This window comes from Crinia signifera, chromosome 2 (assembly GCF_055691185.1).
Source record: "Crinia signifera chromosome 2, ASM5569118v1, whole genome shotgun sequence".
Lineage (NCBI taxonomy): Eukaryota > Metazoa > Chordata > Amphibia > Anura > Myobatrachidae > Crinia > Crinia signifera.
In genome coordinates, this window is record NC_139218.1 from 394,245,200 (window position 1) to 394,266,198 (window position 20,999).

Genomic DNA, 20,999 nt, shown 5'->3' on the forward strand with positions numbered 1-20,999 from the left:
TGCACACTACATTATCATCTTAATGGACAACATAGTTGCCTAACCTGACATAGCAGCAATCTCCCTCATTAGTCTAGTAATCTCCCTCATGTCACCTAGCCCACATTACACTGTTACATCATAGTTACCTACCCTCCTGCATTCTGCAGGAGACTCCCTGACATAGCAGCAATCTCCCTCTCTCCCGCATTAGTCTAGCAATCTCCCTCATGTCACCTAGCCCACATTACACTGTTACTTCATAGTTACCTCCCCTCCTGCATTCTGCAGGAGACTCCCTGACATAGCAGCAATCTCCCTCTCTCCCTCAATAGTCTAGCAATCTCCCTCATGTCACCTAGCCCACATTACACTGTTACATCATAGTTACCTCCCCTCCTGCATTCTGCAGGAGACTCCCTGACATAGCAGCAATCTCCCTCTCTCCCGCATTAGTCTAGCAATCTCCCTCATGTCACCTAGCCCACATTACACTGTTACTTCATAGTTACCTCCCCTCCTGCATTCTGCAGGAGACTCCCTGACATAGCAGCAATCTCCCTCTCTCCCTCAATAGTCTAGCAATCTCCCTGATGTCACCTAGCCCACATTACACTGTTACATCATAGTTACCTCCCCTCCTGCATTCTGCAGGAGACTCCCTGAAATAGCAGTAATCTCCCTCTCTCCCTCATTAGTCTAGCAATCTCCCTCATGTCACCTAGCCCACATTACACTGTTACATCATAGTTACCTCCTCTCCTGCATTCTGCAGGAGACTCCCTGACATAGCAGCAATCTCCCTCTCTCCCTCATTAGTCTAGCAATCTCCCTCATGTCACCTAGCCCACATTACACTGTTACATCATAGTTACCTCCTCTCCTGCATTCTGCAGGAGACTCCCTGACATAGCAGCAATCTCCCTCTCTCCCTCATTAGTCTAGCAATCTCCCTCATGTCACCTAGCCCACATTACACTGTTACTTCATAGTTACCTCCCCTCCTGCATTCTGCAGGAGACTCCCTGACATAGCAGCAATCTCCCTCTCTCCCTCATTAGTCTAGCAATCTCCCTCATGCCACCTAGCCCACATTACACTGTTACATCATAGTTACCTCCTCTCCTGCATTCTGCAGGAGACTCCCTGACATAGCAGCAATCTCCCTCTCTCCCTCATTAGTCTAGCAATCTCCCTCATGTCACCTAGCCCACATTACACTGTTACTTCATAGTTACCTCCCCTCCTGCATTCTGCAGGAGACTCCCTGACATAGGAGCAATCTCCCTCTCTCCCTCATTAGTCTAGCAATCTCCCTCATGCCACCTAGCCCACATTACACTGTTACATCATAGTTACCTCCTCTCCTGCATTCTGCAGGAGACTCCCTGACATAGCAGCAATCTCCGTCTCTCCCTCATTAGTCTAGCAATCTCCCTCATGTCACCTAGCCCACATTACACTGTTACATCATAGCTACCTCCCCTCCTGCATTCTGCAGGAGACTCCCTGAAATAACAGCAATCTCCCTCTCTCCCTCATTAGTCCAGCAATCTCCCTCATGTCACCTACCCCACATTACACTTTTACATCATAGTTACCTCCCCTCCTGCATTCTGCAGGAGACTCCCTGAAATCTCAGTATCCCTGTCTCCCTCATTAAACTGTGTACACATGGGGGGCGATATATTGCTCAGTGTCTCCTTTTCATCAGTGACCAGAGATGGTCGCTGATGAAAGGGAACCTCTGCTGGGGGAGCCGCAGTGGGAATCAGCTGGGTGCTAAAAACATGAGCGTGCACCCAGCGATTTATCGCAGGTGCACACTCCAATCGCTGGCAATAGGGTCGCTTAGCGACCCTATTGCCAGCGATAAATGCTTGTGTGTACGCACCTTAAGTCTACCAATCTCCCTCATTTCCCCTATCCCACATTACACTGTTACATTGTTGGGGAATAAAAGGAATGAGAGATAGATACAGTTACATTGAATCATCTGCACCATTTCCCAGCACATTACCAAGTATAGTATCTGTTACTAACTGCTTTGGGGCTCATCTACATTTGGATATAAGTAATATTACAAGATTCCTCTCAGATGTAGCAGTACACACCCACGCTTCTAGGTGCCACGTTCACAATCTCTTTTCACAATCTCTCCATATATGGAAATAGACACGCCCTGTGGGTGGAGCATGACACGCCCCCTCAATGGGGTACTGTGCACAATTCTACTACCAACTATAATCTCCCTGAAACTAGTTTTCAAAAGTAGGCAAGTATGGGACAATCCAAGTTTGAAGATGGGTTTAATCGGAGGACCCCTTAAGGGTGCTATCATAAGGGTCCCTGCTGTTTCCGTGCATTGTGATGTTGTTGGAAAGCTTATAACATTCCGAAATCAACCAGGGCCACTGAAAGCGCCGTGGGGCCCCAGTGAAAAAGGGGCGTGGGTAACAGTTAGGCATGGTCAGTGGGAGGGGTGTGGCCAGCTGTCTCTCTCCCCCACTCAGCACTGAGCAGCACTGAGCAGCATGTGCTTAGCCAGGGAGAGAGGCTGTGCTGCTGCAGCAGCCTCTGCTCTCAACCTTCACTGCCCGGTCTCTGTATCTGCGCAGGAGAACACAGGACTCGAGCCCCTCCAACAGACCCAGGTAAAAAGTACCCGCCCCCCCTTTCTATGGCACTGAATACAACACAATAAACAGACTTGCTTAAATGGACCCTTAAAGACCTATAAGGTCAGGGGTGCTTGGGGAGGGTCGGGAGCGCTCGGGTGTAAGCGGTTCATCTTTTTGGTCATTCCTGTGTTTGGACGCCTAAACAGACGAACGGCCAAAACTCCCCGAGCGGCCCGGATCCTCCCCGAGCAGCGATGGGGTGGATTGGCAATAGAGCGGAAATGGGAAGGATTGGCAATGGGGCGGTAATAGGAAGGATTGGCAATGGACCCCCACCCCCATTCATCCTCCTTTCTTCCACTATTTTACGCATTGTGTCCTAGTATAGATCTTCTTCTAGGGAGTCTTGTGTTAAGAGCTGCCCTCTGCGATGCACCCAACGTGTGTGGGCAGGTCCCAGGCGGCCGGGCTCCGCTTCCTCCTCCAAACACCTGGAAGAGGTGCAGGGAGGAGAAGGTCGCTGGTCCTGGCAGCACAGCAGGATGCTGCCTGGACAGAGATGGTGGTGGTGGTGGTGGGGGGGGGGGGGGGAAGCGCGGTGCAGATCGGCAAGGGCTATGTGGGGTGGTGGAGGATGCGAAAGGAAGCCCTTAGGCTTCTATGGGGTTACACCAGCTAGAACTGGTATAACCCCACCCAGCGATGCTTTACTGTATAGGAAAATCTTTTATTCAGCCCTGCGCCCGAGATCATTCCTGTGCTGGTTGTTATGGAGCAGATGGGGGGTGGGGGGTGCGGTGTAATCCTTCCTATATACGCGGCTCATTGATGGTAAAGGAAACCGCACACGCCGCAATATCACAATAGTGCGTCCAGGTCAACCATGAACGGCTGACAGGTCAAGATATGACATGGACAAAATGTCAACATGCACTAGGTTGTAATTGACAAAATGTTGACCCAAGCAATAGGTTGTCATGGCAATGGTCGACACATGAAAAGGTTGGATGTTTTCATGCTTTATGATCCATGTGGACTACAACCGGGAACAGTACGAGGGGGCGCACGCTACACTGATTGGGGGTACATGTCGAAAAATGACACAAAAATGTAAAAAACTCATGTCGATCTTTTCCATGTTGACCTAATGCATGTGTTAACCTTTTGTCTATGTCAACACGATGACCTTTTCCCCATGCCAACCTTGTGCCTGTCAACCATTCATGGTTGACCCAGTAACTGTTGACCTAGACACTGTCGATCCTGTGATCCATGCCCCATGCTGTATCAATCGAGGGGTGCTGCTAAGTCTGCCATATCAGTCGAGGGGTGCTGCTAAGTCTGCCGTATCAGTCGAGGGGTGCTGCTAAGTCTGCTGTATTAGTCGAGGGGTGCTGCTCAGTCTTCCATATCAGTCGAGGGGTGCTGCCAAGTCTGCCGTATTAGTCGAGGGGTGCTGCTAAGTCTGCTGAATTAGTCCAGGGATGCTGCTAAATATGCCACATAATTGCTCCTTAGCCTGCTATTTTAGTCTGTTGTTCTGCTAAATTTGCTGTAGCGGTCAATGGGTACTGCTAAGTCTTCCGTATTAATACAGGGGTGCCCTGTCTGCTGAATCAGTCCAGGGGTGCCCTATCTGCCGTATCAGTCCAGGGGATTCCACGTCATACCCCCACTGTGTATATTATAATGTGACTGCTGGTCATTACCCCCACTGTGTATATTATAATGTGACTGCTGGTCATTACCCCCACTGTGTATATTATAATGTGGCTGCTGGTCATTACCCCCACTATCTATGCGGTACAGTGTTCTTGTTAATATATATATATATATATATATATATATATATATATATATATATATACACAGGGTGGCAATAAACGGCACTCGGAGACTGACGTAAATAGTGAAGAAAGTGGAAGTTTTATTCCATGTGCCAAACAGAAAACGTTTCGGAGCTCGGGGGCCCTGTCGTCAGTTCAGGGAAGCACGATGGGGCCCCCGAGCTCTGAAACGTTTTCCGTTTGGCACATGGAATAAAACTTCCACTTTCTTCACTATTTACGTCAGTCTCCGAGTGCCGCTTATTACCACCCTGCGCATATTCAGAGGACCATCCCCTCTTGTTAGAGGGCACCGGAGCAAGCATTCCCTGGCTTAGACGTGAAGTCTAAGACCAGAGTGCCAGTCATATCGGACTACATCTTTTTTGACAAGCATCTTTTTCACGATATGCATCTGTAAGCCCTGTGACCCACTCAAATATATGCTAATGTTTGTACTGCTTATGATATGTGCAAATATATATTAATCTTTGGACTGTTTGGTGCGGCTTTTTTTAACAAGCATCTTTTTTCAAAAACAATTGACAGTTAAACAGTTCTTTGCGGTTGGGACCAAGTATAACAGCAGTCACCCAGATGGCACAGCGGATTACTGACACCATGACAGCTATGCTGGTATTAGATGTGCGCCCAGTATCCCCCGTTAATGAGGTGCTATGTCCCCACTACAAACTACCATCTAGAGTGTGAGATTAAAGGATGTACTGTACACACCACTGGGGGTGAGGAATCGGAGGATGATGATGACATCATCCCTATGTAGAGCCAGTTTGTTCAGGGAGAGATCATTGGCAGCTTGTTTTGTTTTTATTATTATTTTATTACTACTTGTAGTATCAACATTTTTATTATTATTATTATAACTATTATGATGATGATTAATATTACTGCTATTATTATTAGCATTAGAATTATTATTATTATTACTACTATTTTATTGATGATGATGTTGATGATGATGATTAATATTAGTGCTGTTATGATGATGATTACTACTATTACTGCTAATATTATTACTATTGGCCATGAAGTGGGCGGAGAGCCTGTACACTGTAGGATGTTTAAGCAGTCTTAACCTTAAGCAGCGGCTGTGGCACATTAATGTGGGGTGTGGGGAGGCGGGCTGGACCATTTGCATATTGGAATGCCCAGCGTTTCATGGGAGTTCCCATGAGAATGCTGGGTGTCCTCATGCAAATGCCCCGATGACGCAGGTTCAGGGGGCAGCCAGCTGACATCACCAGATGTCAGCTGCTCGCCCACTTCCTCCTGAGCGTCCACGCATATGTAAGTGACTAGAGAGTCATCTTCGCCATCATTTAATGGTCACCGACCATCGAATGATGTGGGTGGATCCCACTAGGCTGCGAATGGATGTTACTTTGTAACATCCATTTGCAGGCCCTGTGAGGGAAATGCCCTTGCGAATGGGAGATGCGCAGGCCACCATTTACAAGGCGGAGTTTGGTGGATAACCCCCAGAAAACCCCCCTCAGTACTCACATGGTTATCATTGATATACATTGATTATCATTGCTACATTTATAGCCAAGTAGAGTGCATGTTGTCAACTAAATTATAAATCAAATGTCGTCAATTTTGTGCCTTTGTTAAATGTATTTTTTATTTATTTTCAGTGTGATAATCTTATGAAAATACATCTGTCCCGTTGTGCAAAGGGGATGAATTCAACAGAGTCGTACGGTAATGTCACCCGCATTCCCGTTCACAACAGAACATTTGAAATTATCATTGTGGTCTTCTTTGTCTTGACCCTGATTTGCATTTGCTTTTTCATCTATTTCATCTGTATTGTCCTTGTTGTCTACTTCACCGCCCCTCATGTCCGGGAGAACTCTCGCTATGTCCTCTTCGCTCACATGCTCATCAATGACACCCTGTATCTCTCTTTGGGACTCTTCCTAGCGGTGGCTTATCAGCTTTTATTTATCCCGGTTCCCCTTTGCTACTCTATCCTCGCCATTACAACAGCCACATTTAGAGTTACACCGTACAACTTGGCAGTGATGTCCCTTGAGCGCTACCTAGCCATCTGTTACCCACTGAGATACTTGATGTTCTGTACAGTCCAACGGTCCTACTCTGCTATAACAGTAATGTGGATCGTTGGGCTACTTCCCAATGTTGCAGATTTCGTTGTCCTTAGCACCTCGGTTAAGAAGGACTTTTTCTCTCAGCGCTTGTTGTGTAAACAGGAAGAATTTCTGGTGCAACCTGTACAAAACACTATACGATCGTTCACCTTCCTGGGGAGTTTATTCCTGGTGGCACTCATCATTCTATTCACCTATATCAAAGTCATGATGATAGCTCGGAAATCTGGCTCTGGACAATCTTCTGCCTCCAAGGCTGGACGAACCGTTAAGCTCCACGCGTTTCAGCTCCTGCTATGTGTGGTCTCTCTCACCTCCGTAGTTACTGAGTCATACGGTGGAGACTACTTGACCATGATCAATTTCCTGGTGTTCATGTGCCTGCCAAGGCTCCTCAGTCCTCTTATATATGGTCTTCGAGATGAAGTGTTCCGAAAATGCATTAGGAATATGTATTCCACAGTCTTTAAAGGGAAATCTGTTTTACAAAATTAAATGTGAAATAAAAATACATTGAAAGTCTTAGAGGGTTTTTTACTTGTTGGTCAATAAAGGTGAATCATTGATTTACATCGAACAGTTTTGATTCAATGTCTCACCCAATGGGGTTTTAGAGTATGTTGAAGACTCGTTTGTGGTAACAGAGAAAGTCACTTTCTGGATCATGGTTTTCCAACTTCAGTCCTCATGGACCTCAAACCCTTTATTGAGTCAGGGGTGCAACTAGGTGCACCGAATGTGCACTATGGGCTACGATGTAGGCACAATGAGTCAGCCTACATCTGTATAATGTCCAACAGTGATGAATCAGATCTTATAATGCCCCACAAGTAAATACAATTGCCTCACAGTAAAGTATGTAAAATATCCCATACATATTTACCTAGTACTAAGAATGTGCCCTAGTAGAGCTCCAATGCCTAAAATGCCCCACAGTAATGCCCACAATACCTTAAATGTTGAAAATACCATCATTGGTGTTTAACCTAAATGTTAACCTTAGTATTATGAAACCATCTAGGGTTTGGACTAACAATGGTTTCAACCACCGATGGTCATCCCTGCTCTACGGGCAGCAGGCCAATCAGATTTGGGGTTGGGGCTTTATGTGTCAGGTGGAGGTGGAGTTATTTTCTGTTTCCCATTGCCATGGGAGTGGAGTTATTATCATGACATTGTGCCACTGATGATGAAGAACGATCAATGGCAAAACTATCCTCTATTGGTGGTTATTTATTAATGGTTGTAAACCATGATGGTCAATGGCCATCTCTACTTAATTACATAGTGAAATGCAACCTATCTTTAAATTTAAATTATTGGTTGTGTCCATGGATGTTTTTTGGGGCTAAAAATTGGTCCAACCTTTTCTTAATTATAATAAAACCTTTCTTGGCAGAGATTTCTAAATCTTGACTGCCTTAACTGTGAAGAATCCTTTCCTTCGCTGGGTATAAAGTCTCCTCTCCTCTAACCTTAGGGGATGTCCTGGTGTCCTGTGTATGGACCTCATGGTAAAAAGACCCTTGATGTATTTAGATATAGTTTATGTCCCCTCTTTTTTCTAGCATACCTAACCTGGCTAACCTTTCTTCAATGACTCTAAGCCCTTAATCAGTTTAGTTGCCCTTCTCTGGACCTTTTCCAGTTCCATCCTTTTTATGGTGTGGTGCCCAGAACTGAACACTAATTTCCAGATGGGGCCTTACTAATGCTTTATACAGGGGTAATATCACCGTGTCATCCCTAGCCTCTATACCTCATTTTATGCATGCTAGTAACCTGTTTGTCTTGGCTGCTGCTCCTTGGCAGTGAGTACTACAGCTAGTACTAAGTTCTTCTCCACTATTGATTCACCTAACTCTACACTCTACACACTGGTTTCTGGTCTCAAAGTACATTTAGGTAAAATCTAATTTCCCAAGTCTTCAGTTTGGCGACATCCTCGTCTGATTTTAAAGTGCTGCACAAATTAGTCATCTGCAAAAATGGCCACTTTGGTCACTAGACCATCGCCTAGATCAGTAATAAATATGTTAAACCCAGAGTTACACAACTCAATACTGTAACCTAATTTGAAAATGAGCCATTAACCACTTCTCTCCGTATCCAGTTTTTGATGAAAGTACAATTTTTTTTCCATTTTGCAACATCTTCATATGCCTTAGCAAAGGCCAAATAAACCACGTCTACTGCGTTACCTTGGTCTAACATCACGCTAACTTCCTCATAGACATACAAACTAATTAAGTTAGTTTGACATGACCTACACTGTCCATCACAAATCCATGTTGGTTCCCAGTAATAATCTTGTTGCACGTTAAGAGCCTGATTCTGGTTTGCTTGGTAATCTGCAAACAATGCAGTTTACGGAGCACCTGAGACGCTGCCCCACTGAATAACCACCCCCCTCCATTGATTCCCATCGGTACCATGCAAGGGGATGTGGGGGGTGGTCAGCTGACGTCTCGTGACATCAGCCACACTCCCCCAGCAGGCATCGGCCCGCCAGCACACCCATCGTAACTGCCAGTGTTTTAATGGGACACCCATAAAAATCAGGGCGTTCCATGGGTGAGCCCCATTCCCACCGCCGTCCGCCCCGATGGTTGTGTATGGCTCGGCGACTATGCAAGTTGCCGAAGCCCTTCGCAAATGGGAGCTGCATGCACAGTCCCCAAAACATCGGACAGGGCCGAACTCACTATATAGCGAGTAAATCAGAATCATCCCTTAATACTGTACTCCTGAATGTGATCCCTTAATATACCCTCCAATAACTTTCTGTTTATTGATGTAAGACTTACCAGTTTCTAGTTACCCGTGTGTGATTTATTTCCCTTTTTAAATATTGGTGCTACTGTTATTCGCCAGTCCCTTGGTACTGGCCAGATGAAATTTACTTTACTGCTTTCGCCCTGCACATCCCCAGGTTAATTTTGTTGAAATCCAATTAACCTACCAGTATATTTTTGGATTGTAGGCGGAAACCGGGGTACCTGGTAAGAATATAAAATCTCTGCACAGTTAGGGCCATGGTGGACCCATGACCTTTGTGCTGTGAGGCAGTAATGCACCATCTGTGCTGCCTTTTAACATGTTGACACCAGAATGTATATGCAGGTTTTTTTTTCTTTTTTTCGGGTCATTTATCATTTTTAGGGTTAGGTTTAGGACTATGGTTCGGGTTAAGGTTTTGGGTTAGGTTTAGGGTTAGACTTTAATGGTTAGGTTTAGGGTTAGGACACTATGGTGTTTGGGTTTGTCAAAAGGTTGAAAGGGTAAAAGGTCAGAATGAAAATGGTAGACACATGAAAAGGTCAACATGAGTTTTTCACATTTTATTTATTTAACTGTTGACATGGACCCCCAATTAGTGTAATGCGTACCCTCACATGTTTGGTTTCGCTCACCGTGCTTCAGCCTCATTGCTTCGCTATGCTCAGCACACGGGCCCTTATTCTGGTTCACTCGCAAAGGCAAATTCCTTCTCAAATGGACAAAACCATGTGCACTGCAGGTGGGGCAGATGTAACAGGTGCAGAGAGAGTTAGATTTGGGTGGAGTTTTTCTATATTGCAGTGTAAAAATAAAGCCGTCGGTATTTACCCTACACAGAAACAAAATAATTCACCGAAATCTTATTCTCTCTGCACATGTTACATCTGCCCCCCTGCATTGCACATAGTTTGGTCCATTTGAGAAGGAATTTGCCTTTGCGAGTGAACCAGAATAAGGGCCACTGTTATGTTCTCCTTCTATGCTGATGAGATTGGTGAAGTACAGTATGAACAAAACGTTAATAAAAAAATCATGACAAGCTTGTGTTGACCTTGACATGTGTCTACATTTTCATGCAGACCTTTTGACTCTATTGACCTATTGCTTGTCAACCTTCTATGTCGTCCTTTTAAACCTGTCGACATTTTGCACCTTTTCACTCTGTTGACCGGGGTGGTGTCTATCTAGACACTGTAGATCTGATCTATCCACCAGAACCACTCCAGGTAGACCCACCACTAATTTCTTAAGCCTCTGGCAAAGGAATAAACATACATAATGTAATGTAATGACATCTATGAGCCCCATTCAAAGATGCACCTAAACCCAATCGCTTATGTATATCTCTGATGGTGGGACAGCTACACATACACGCACCTCACCCCCAAGCTGCAGCCTGATTGACAGGATGCTGGTGTTTGGCGGCAAGAAATAAGCCGGGCTTGGTGGGTTCCCAAAACCAAGGGGTGATGCCCCCATTTTCTGGAAGTGGTGAGACCAGTGAGCATATTGGGAGTTCTCAGCAATGCTATGTACACGGAGTTGAGTTCCATGGAGAAGACAGTTGAGGAGCTATCACTACTACTATCTTAGGATTTTACTGATGTTCAGATGTGGCTTGATCGGTTGGAGATCTTATGTTCCATATGGGATTCTGATTGCAAGGAGCGGTCCAGTGTATGATAGATTAAAATGTCCATGACCTTCCCCTGCTTCAGAAAACAGCTGCAGTATATGCAGGGCTAAAAGTGGTCTTGGAGAGTTAGGGGAACTCCTTTCCACCTGCCACCTATTTACCCCCCCTCCCCCCACTAGGTAGAGCCAGGGCCAGTGGCAGGGTTTTCGGTACATCCATACTAACTATAATGCTTTTCTGATAGAATTACTGTGTCAGGGCCAAGGCAGAGCTGAACTAGTCCATCTCACCATGGCCCTTATTCTGATCGGTGCGGATATTCCCGCATTCTTACGGTGCGGTCCGCACGCCACGGTGTTTTGCCGCGTGCGGCCATCGTCCGTAGAAACGCCCACGTGTCCTCCGCATTCGGACGGACTCACTCTTTAAGAACAGGGCGTGTTTACGGACGACATACAAACCATGCGTGTGCGGGAGAAACACTCCGATTCTGCACGGTATTACTGAGTATTACAGAGTATGCTCGGAAATACCGCATCCGAACGGGAGCCAAGCGGTGCTACCGCCCGTAAGCGGAGTATTTACGCCAAACAACCCACTATTATGTCAATTCTGCAATACATCACATGACCCACTTATTCAATTACCTATCCTCATAAAAAACAGCTTATTTGGAATTGGAATCAATTAGATGCCAATATATCCTTACAAGCATGCCTAACACATCCATTGCACACATTAACCCTTACAGCAATGTAAGTGCAATGGTTTGTATTACACCCTGTGTAAAAGATTATAAACAATCTACACATATACTGTTTCAAGTGCAAATAAAACCAACAACTGTGAACTTGCATAAAGAATTTATTTTAAATCAACATTAACATAAAAAATAAAATATAAAATATAATAAATCAAAGCAGCAGATCGCGGATGTCCTGCAGGTCTGCTAGAAGGAGCCTTAAATGTTGCTCCGCTCGCAGGACGGCCCCACGCACCCCCTCATCTGCCGGTGTGGTGTCATCTGTGAGAATGTCAAAGGGGCAAAAATTAGTCATGTTATTCATGCATACATTTCACATACTGCGACATAAATTGCACAAATGCTAGGTGACATGTGTGTATATATATATATATATCTATCTATGTAGAGAGATAGAGACACACATAGATAAATAGATATGACACATACATATATACATACATGCTAACTTATTTACTACATACTGTCTTTTTTGGCCTCTACCCTTTACTCTGCAGAAGACATAACAGTCATATTGTTTCTTCTCAGTCACAACCCACCCATGACTAACCAATGACAAGCATGTCATGGCCTCCGTCAATAAGAACTTGTCACAATCTGCTCAGTCTAAGTTCAGTGATGGTTTGTGGCATGGGAGTTATGCAAATGTCAGGAATGCACAGTACACATCCTCAAAATCATAATTCTGTCTAAACCAACCTACAAATCTGTGAGGGCAAAAAAACAATCTGAACTACAGGGGGTGTTTAGGTAGAGGAGGCTCCTGGGACACTGGCAACTTCTGACTCCATTCCAAGGTAGGCCGGCCCATACTCCATTTATAGCATACATCCTATAGTTTAGAAATAACATTCACCAACAATATAGATTCCACTATTTGATGGGTCATAATCAACACTTGCAGCAGGTGAATTTCATCCACAAATGATCCACTCATCCCTTTACTCCAGGATCCTGTTTAACTACTACGGTTATGTGGCAGTCAAAATGGAGCTCCAACCCATCCCACAAACCTGTGTAATTCAGAGGTGTCCTGGATGAAAGGGATGCCTTGGACACCCCATCTAACCCGTACCTGTATCTGTAGCTACCCACTTTGGGGTCTATATGAATAGTATGGGCCAAAAATTTGTTATCACCAGTGCTACATAACAAATACCAGTACAACTACTTCATTAATGATGCATTATGTTAACATACCGATCTGATGGTACTCCGGGGCCTGGCACGCCTCCTCCCCCTCGTCATCAGACTCCTCCGGGGCAACCGTGGCCTCCTCAGCCCCCTCCTCCGCCAGCTCCTCTGCCACAATAACCTCCTCCTCCAACTCCTCCTCCACCTCCTCCTCCTCCACCTCCTCCTCCTCCACCACCACCACCACCTCCTCTACCTCCTCCTCCGCCACCAACACCTCCTCCTCCGCAACCAACTCCGCTTCCACATCCTCCTCCACCACCTCCTCACGCACCTCCTCCTCCTCCACCACCATCTCCTCCTCCTCCACTTCCTCCTCCTCCACCCTTGCCGCCACCTCCTCCTCCGGGTCTTGGGCCTCCTCCTGGCCCAGGGCTGCCTCCGCCTCTTCACGGGCCTGTCGGGCTTGGGCTCGTGCTGTGTGGTAGAAAAAAAAATCATGGTCAATGTCGGGTCATTGGGGCACATGTATTAATCCATAACAAGACATACATGGAAGGGTGATAATGATGGCAAACGATGCAGGAAAGTAGCTCCTTACTGTTCATGGATTCCAAATTGTGACATGTAAATTATTATGTGATTGTTAGTAATTTGTTCACACATTACAACCCAGGCATTTATCAATGTGTAACACATATTAGATCTGGCACATTGTATGCATCAGAATCCTCAATGCTATGGCATTACATATAAAAGCCACATGACTGCATGTTAACCAGGAAGAAGCACACATAACAGTCTATGGACTTTTAAACCCATGGACACCCAGTTATCATGAGACACATTTTATTGTTTATATATGCTATGTTGTAAGTGCGAAATTTCATAGCTAAAATACTCACAATCAGCAATTTCGCTCCTGAGTTGCTGGAGCAGCTGGGGCTGGCGCCTGCGGAGGTCCGACCACCGCCTCTCAAGCTGCCCGAGGGACCTCCGCACCCGAGTGCGGGCGTAAATTCGGCGCCCTGCCGCAGCATAGGCCCTCCGCTTATGGCGGTTTGTGATAAACGGCCCCGCACGGCCCAGCCTTGTCTCCATGACGGAGACAAGAACCCTCAGCTCCGCATGTGTGAAGGGTTCTGCCCTTCGTGTCTCCGCCATGTTGACAATGGCATCTATCAACCAATCAGGTGGTGGCATTGGTTGATCACAGTTATTTGTGTTAATAACTTTATTGTTCATCTTTACATGAACAGCGTGTCTGCGCCAACACAAATGGTGACAAATTCGCATGCCTTCAAAACAGTAGTGTTGCTGTATGGCAATGAACAAATCTGATATATATAAAACACAGTGTGTATGCACTTAGCAAATCCAATGACGCCTCGCTCCGCCAAGCAACGCGTGCTATAGCTTAGCAACGCCTAGCTGTACTTAGCATTATTTACTCTATGCATCTATGTGTATGCGTACATTTATGTGTAAAAGACACATACACACACTTGCAGGTATCCTGAGACCAGCATTATACACCAGCCCTGCCTGCCTGCCTGCCTGGCTGCCTGCCTGCCTGGCTGCCTGCTCCTTGAAATGTTGAAACATGTGAATAAATTCTAATAGCATATATATATATATATATATATCTGCAAACAAATCAGACATCAACACATGAAAAAATCCCAAACACATTACAGAATAAATCAATGTACTCACCAGTCATCAGGGATAGTATCAACTACAATAATGAAGATATAACAAACACATAAGATCCCTTGAACAAGGTATAATAATTAGCACCTATATTTAACTTCCCCCAAAACTAAGCACATATGATAAATATCTCCTATTTCTTTGCCATTAGGAGGGCAGGCTGGCTAATTTTCGTGTTGTAACACTGACAACTAACACACTGTACTTATTTGAAGGGGTGATTTTTACAATAATTGGTGTGTTCTGTCAACTCGATAACATGTACCTGAAGTATCTTTGCGCCACAGAGTCCCGCAGCTGGTATCCCCTCCGGCATTCAGGGGCGCGGGATGGGCGCATGGGCGGATCTTGCGGCTCAGATGGTACCTCCCACTCATCAAAGGGTATCTCACGCCGCACAGCAATGTTGTGGAAAAATATACACAGGCCCACGATCCTCGACACCATTTCAGGCGCATATTGTAAGTCACCACCAGTGCGGTGGAGCACTCTAAATCGACCTTTTAAAAGGCCAATTGAGCGCTCCACCACTTGCCTGGTGGCAACATGCGCCCGATTGAATGCCTCCTGTGGGCCCGGTGCTGGGTAGCTGTACGGCGTAAGTAGCCAGGGCGTACATGGGTAACCGGAGTCACCCAGAACCCACGCATCACGGCCTTCCAGCTCTTGGAGTCTTTGCCATATCCCGGTTTGTCGGATGACATGAGAGTCATGGGCACTTCCGGGAAACTTCGAGTTGAAGGCGAGAATCTCCATGGATGGGCCACATACCACCATCACGTTCAGTGAGTGGAACAATTTGCGGTTCCTATATATCTTCTCACTTCGAGATGGAGGCACAAATGGTACATGGGTGCCATCCACAGCCCCTATCACATTAGGGAAGCCAGCAATTTGATGGAAGGCCTGCTGGCTTCTGCGCAGGGTCTCGGTGGCAAATGTCATGGCCATGAAGTGCCCCTTGCGCCTGAACATGGCCGACGTCACACGCCTCAGGATTCGGCAGAAGGCCGGCTGAGATATTCCAGCAAGTACTGCCACTACTTGTTGGAATGATCCTGAGGCGCAGAAATGCAACACCGCCAGCAGCTGTGTGTGAGGCGGAATTGCTGTCGTGATCCCGTGTAGAGGTTCCAGATCGCTCTGAATTAAGGTGAGCAGATCCAGAATTACATGTGGCGGTAACCGGTACCTAGTAAGTACCTCATCATCGGGCATAGCAAACAGAGTCACCCGTGTGCGATAGATTCTAGCACGTCCTGGCCTCCTTGGCCGACGAGTGGGGAGAGCCGCAAGTGCCCTTAGCCTCCTCTCCATGTAGCGCATAATAGCTTCAGCAACCTATAAAGAAATGAACATAAATACTGATGCACCTATGCACATAATGGCCATATCCCACTACAAATAGATTTGTAGCCTTCAATACGTACAATAGATGGCCGCCCCGTGAAATCCCGCAGATCCATTTGACTCTCTAATGATGACACAATAATATGAGCTCAATACACACCGTCCAAAACACACAGATAAAGGTGTCAGCATTTTTTGCCGACATCATGTACTATGACACATTTCATCTATTGCTGGGACATGTTGTCCTGCAATAGATGAACCCACACAGGTTGAAGACCTGTGAGTGAAATAGTGAACATGTGACATGTTGCAATAATGATACACCACTTTGCTGGCCCAACAATCTGTAGTCAGTGAGGCAATGGTGCATACATTCATACACTTACATTGTTAATGGATATCATATCTACAAGGAGCATGGAAGAGCTTACCTTAGACCCTGACAAGTCCAGATCTGGAGACAAATGATTCTAGCAGGAAGTCACTATTTATAGGGCTCTCACATGTGTGGTCTATAACAGTAGAGATGAGTATTGCATGACTTGTGGCCTGGATTCTCTAAGGGATTGGGCTACTTTTAGCTTGCACTAAAACGCCACAATACCACAGTAGTCATGAATGAAATGTCATGTCATGCTAGCAAATAGCATGTGTATTGTGCAATAGTCACAGGTGTATCAGAAGATTCTATGCAATGTTAGCATTGGTGACCAGTATTTCATGTAGAACTTTCGCCAGGTTTTACACAATGGAATTTCCGCCACCGTATGCGGCGCGAAAAAACAGCGACGTACGCTCACGCACGGAACGCAGCTGCCGCTGATGTCCGCCAAACAGATTACACAAACAGTATATAAAGGTGTATTAGAAGGTGACAATGTTGTTGCTAACATGTCTGGATCCCAACCAGAGGTGGACCCAGTGCTGCAGCAACTATTTGACCAGATGGACTCCAGCACCACCTATGTGCCACTGCACATGCGGCCAGTGGGTAATGAGGAGGCTGCTGCCCCTTCTACAGCAGGGGAACCTGCACCTGACCATTCTACAGCAGGGCAACCTACACCTGGCCCTTCTGCAGCAGGCCAACCTGCAGCTGGCTCATATCCACCATCAGCAGAATTGTTTGGAACACAACAGGGGACTTCACAAGGTAGTACCATGGCCAGCACTTCAAGTGCAGCGACTGGTGCCAGGGGGCGTGGCCAGGGACGTGGCAAGGGGCGAGCCAGTGCAACAGCGGAACCACCCAAAAAAAATAAGGCATATGAAGCACAGGAGCTGGCCATCCTGGTTCCCCGAGCACGTGATTGGATAGAGTGTCCATCCGAGAAGCTGACACACACACGCAGATGGAAGATTTGGGAACAGATAACGGCAGAGATTAATGAAGTAGCGCCACAAGTTCGTGAGACGGACCATGTGAAGAAGAGGCAAGTTGTTTTGTGATACATGTGGCCAGTAATAGCCAAGTAATGATTGAATTGATGCTTAGATGCATATAGCAAATGGGCCGTGAGGTTGTTACGATACACATACATTATTGCCATGTTATTTCGTTGAGAGTTAGAGTAGGGTGATTGTGAATGTGTATTGTAACGGTTGATATCATAGTTGCATGTAATATTATATATGGGACATTAATCACATGTTGTAATATGTAGCACAGAGCAATGGCTGCAACAGCTAACATTGGGAGTGACATGTATTAATATGTCAACTTACATTGCAGGTGGCAGGACTTCAAAACCAACCTGAAGAGGAAGATGACCAAGCGGTGGGAACACAGCCAGACATCTGGGGCCGGCCCCATGCCATCAGGGCTAGAGCTCACCCCCCTGGAGGTGATGGCCGAGAGCTGTATATCAGTTGAGGAGATCAGGGGGGTGAGCACGATGGATAGCGAGGCCCCAGCTGAAGTGTTTGCGTCTTTTCTGGAAGGTAAATATTGGTCATGCCATAAACTTGTGCAAGTAATTATCGTAGAATGTCTCCTAATTGTGTTTATCTTTTCCCACAGACACCCCACCGCTTGGTGACGACTCTGTTCAGGAGGTGGAGGAGTCCGTGCCACCTGGCCCCAGAGGTAGGCCTGTGCAGCAGCAGGCATCGGGCCAAGCCGATTTGGCCGCCTTGGCCGAGGTGCTTGGGGACATCAACCAGCAGGGAGACTTGGCATCAGAACGGGTGCGTAGGACCGAGGAGATCCTGGCGAGCTTGGTCAGCACCCAGCAGTCCATGGCTGCGAGCATGCAGGCCATGGCTGCAAGTGCTCAGGTGCTGGCCGAGCAAGCCACCCGCCAAAATGATCTCCTCCTCCACCATAATGAGCTTATGGTGGAGCTGGTTACCAGCAACAGGGTCCTAATGGCATCCGTTTCTGGTGCATTACCACCGGCAACACTCCCTGCTGGCAGGAGGGGTAGACCAGCCAACCCCTCCACATCATCTGCTCCACCTGCCCCAGCATCTGGCCGTCCCCGAAGAGCTGCTGCACAGGCCAAGGAGCCTACCAAGGCCAAACGTGGTCGGAAATGAACTTGTGGCTGCATTAATCTCCGCCGTTATGTGTTCCCAAATCTTCCATTGTGCTGTGTGTGTCAGCTTCTTGTGTCCAATCACGTGCTGAGGGTAACCAGCTGAGCCCTTGCTTCATATGTCCTTTGTGGTTCCCCTGTTGCCCTCTTTTGCCTGCCATTACTGTCAGCTGTACTTGAAGTGATGGCCATGGTACTATCTTGTGAAGTCCCCGGTTGTGTTCCAAATGATTCTGCTGATGGTGCATATGAGCCAGCTGCAGGTTGGCCTGCTGCAGAAGGGCCAGGTGTAGGGTGCCCTGCTGTTGAATGGTCAGGTGCAGCTTGCCCTGCTGTAGAAGGGCCAGCAGCCTCCTCATTTCCCACTGGCTGCATGTGCAGTGGCACATAGGAGGTGCTGGAGTCCATCTGTGTGCAATTATATTTGTTTTGTATTATTATTTATTTTGCTGCATTCCTGCCATGTTGTTTATTGTTTGTATGTATTATTTTATGGTCATTGCATCACACTGGCATTGACTGTGACATAAATATAAATAAATGTGTTTACTTTACCCAAAATGTGTGGTTTCATGAGTACATGTCAAATACACATGTGTATTGCTAGTATTAATATTCTGTCATGTCCATTGTTAGCAGTTTGAAAGTGTCTGACAAGTACAGCATATGTGGGGGACTAGTAAGGTTTCCTTGAAGCAGCAATGGTTTCAATTAAAGCACTGACAAGCGGCCTATTAGTGAGTAATGAGTAAAGGAGTAGATTCTATTGGGTTCAGGTGTTAATGGTTGTAGTCATTAGGCGTACGTTCGCCTACCGCATGAACGAGTGGTGTCCGCAAAGCAATAGTACACTTGTGGACACCGCACATTTCTGCCCTTTTTGATCGCGTGCATTCGGAGTGGTTTCCGAATGTACGCCCCCCAACATAAGTGTACTCCCCCGTGTCCGCCCATGTTTCCGCCCCGTTTTGCCCACTTTGAAACTACGCCCATGTGTCATTCCGCATGACGCCCATAATACGCCCCTATTTCCCGAATGATAGCGGTGAACAGTTCTGGACGGGATCTGGCCGAACTGGTACCGAGTCAAGGCGTGGCACATGCGCGTTGCGTTCTCCACGCATGCGCAGACGCCGTAAAGACGCGATCCGAAAGTATGCGGTAAAGTCCGCGTCAATCAGAATAAGGGCCCATTAGAGGTGGTGGAACTCAGTTCCACCCTGTTCTCCCTCACTTTAACACCTGGCTATACGAAAGGTTCACCTATGATGATCTAATAACTAGAGGCGATTGGATGTAGCAATTGTCTAGAAAAAAAGTCTGTTTAATAGATGAAGGTGTTATGACCTAGGTAGGGATCATAGTAACAATGTTATTTGAAATGTTGGAAGTCTATCAACAGTAGTGATATATTTTGTGGATAAAAGTTCTCTGTACAATTCCAAAAGTTCTTATCATTTATCTTTAACTCTATATATCTCAATTTCTTCTAAAAAGTTATAAAAATTGTTAAAAATTATGGTTGCAGATGATGTTTTTTTTAATTACGGTAATAAGATTCACAGCACTGATGGTGAAACGCGCGTTGCTGATACTCCTCACCGGGGCAGGACTGCCACCCATACACCTTCAATACAGCACCCAGAAAGATATTCTTACAGTAGTTCAGGAACATATTTATGCTCTTCGCCTATTGGTTCCTCTTACATTGTTTTAATTTTGTTTTTTTTGATTATTGACACATATTTATCATGCAGCAGCATATTCCATTGCACTTTACAATGGAAACAACATAGTAATAAAAGAAGACTGCATAATAACAGATGAAGTAAAAGGGCCCAAATGGCAATCTAACAATCTATAGGGATCAAGATGAGATTAGGGGCCTCATTCAGGTTGGCTCGCTAGGCAGCTTACATTTTTTGCCTAATGAGCCCATAAACACCACCCCACCAATCCCTTCTCTGCTGTGCGAAGGGATTTGTTTTGTAACAGGGGTTGTGTACGCTAAATTGTAATATGCGGGCATAGAGATCCTTAGGACATTGCTAGCCGGGCTGGATTAAGCCTTCGGGGGTCACTTTAGACAGGGGGCCCTTTCCCTCTTGTCATTACTGGCCACAAGTTTCACGGGAGAATATTGCACTGTCAGAACACAGAGTAACAGCAGCATAAACTTACAGTTTATAGAGTCACTAATACAGCAGATAAAAGCAAGTGATAATATTAGCATCATTGTTGATCATACATATGTATAATGTCACTGACTAGTTCACATAAACTAGGAGGCAAGTTCTAATGTAAGGACATGTTATAAAGCAATGGTAGGAACATTGCGCTAAGTTGTTGGGAGAGTACATGTAAACTCCATGGGTACGCCTGCTAGTCAGGGCATCTGTATTATCAGAGAGTTGTACCCATAATATATGTGACCTACAACTGGATGTGGTCATAAAGAATAGGGAAAATGATGTAGGAGAGTACGTACAAACCTGCTGGTATTAGAGTCTTGTGGGATCTA

The 20,999-nt window shown here is 46.0% G+C and overlaps 2 protein-coding genes across 2 annotated transcripts in view; one reads left to right on the plus strand and one right to left on the minus strand.

Annotated features, from left to right (window-relative positions):
* The window catches only part of LOC146058269 (odorant receptor 131-2-like), a 189,006-nt gene that overhangs the window by 38,393 nt on the left and 129,614 nt on the right, over positions 1-20,999 (minus strand). The gene's annotated exons all lie outside the window — the stretch shown is intronic.
* Positions 6,060-7,081, plus strand: LOC146058268 (odorant receptor 131-2-like). The gene has a single exon (XM_083170480.1). The coding sequence runs from the start codon at positions 6,097-6,099 to the stop codon at positions 7,054-7,056; it is 960 nt and encodes a 319-aa protein (XP_083026606.1). The 5' UTR covers positions 6,060-6,096; the 3' UTR covers positions 7,057-7,081.

Bases quoted from the DNA above. Each gene is read 5' to 3' on its own strand.
- LOC146058268 (XM_083170480.1), top strand. From the start codon at position 6,097: ATGAAAATACATCTGTCCCGTTGTGCAAAGGGGATGAATTCAACAGAG.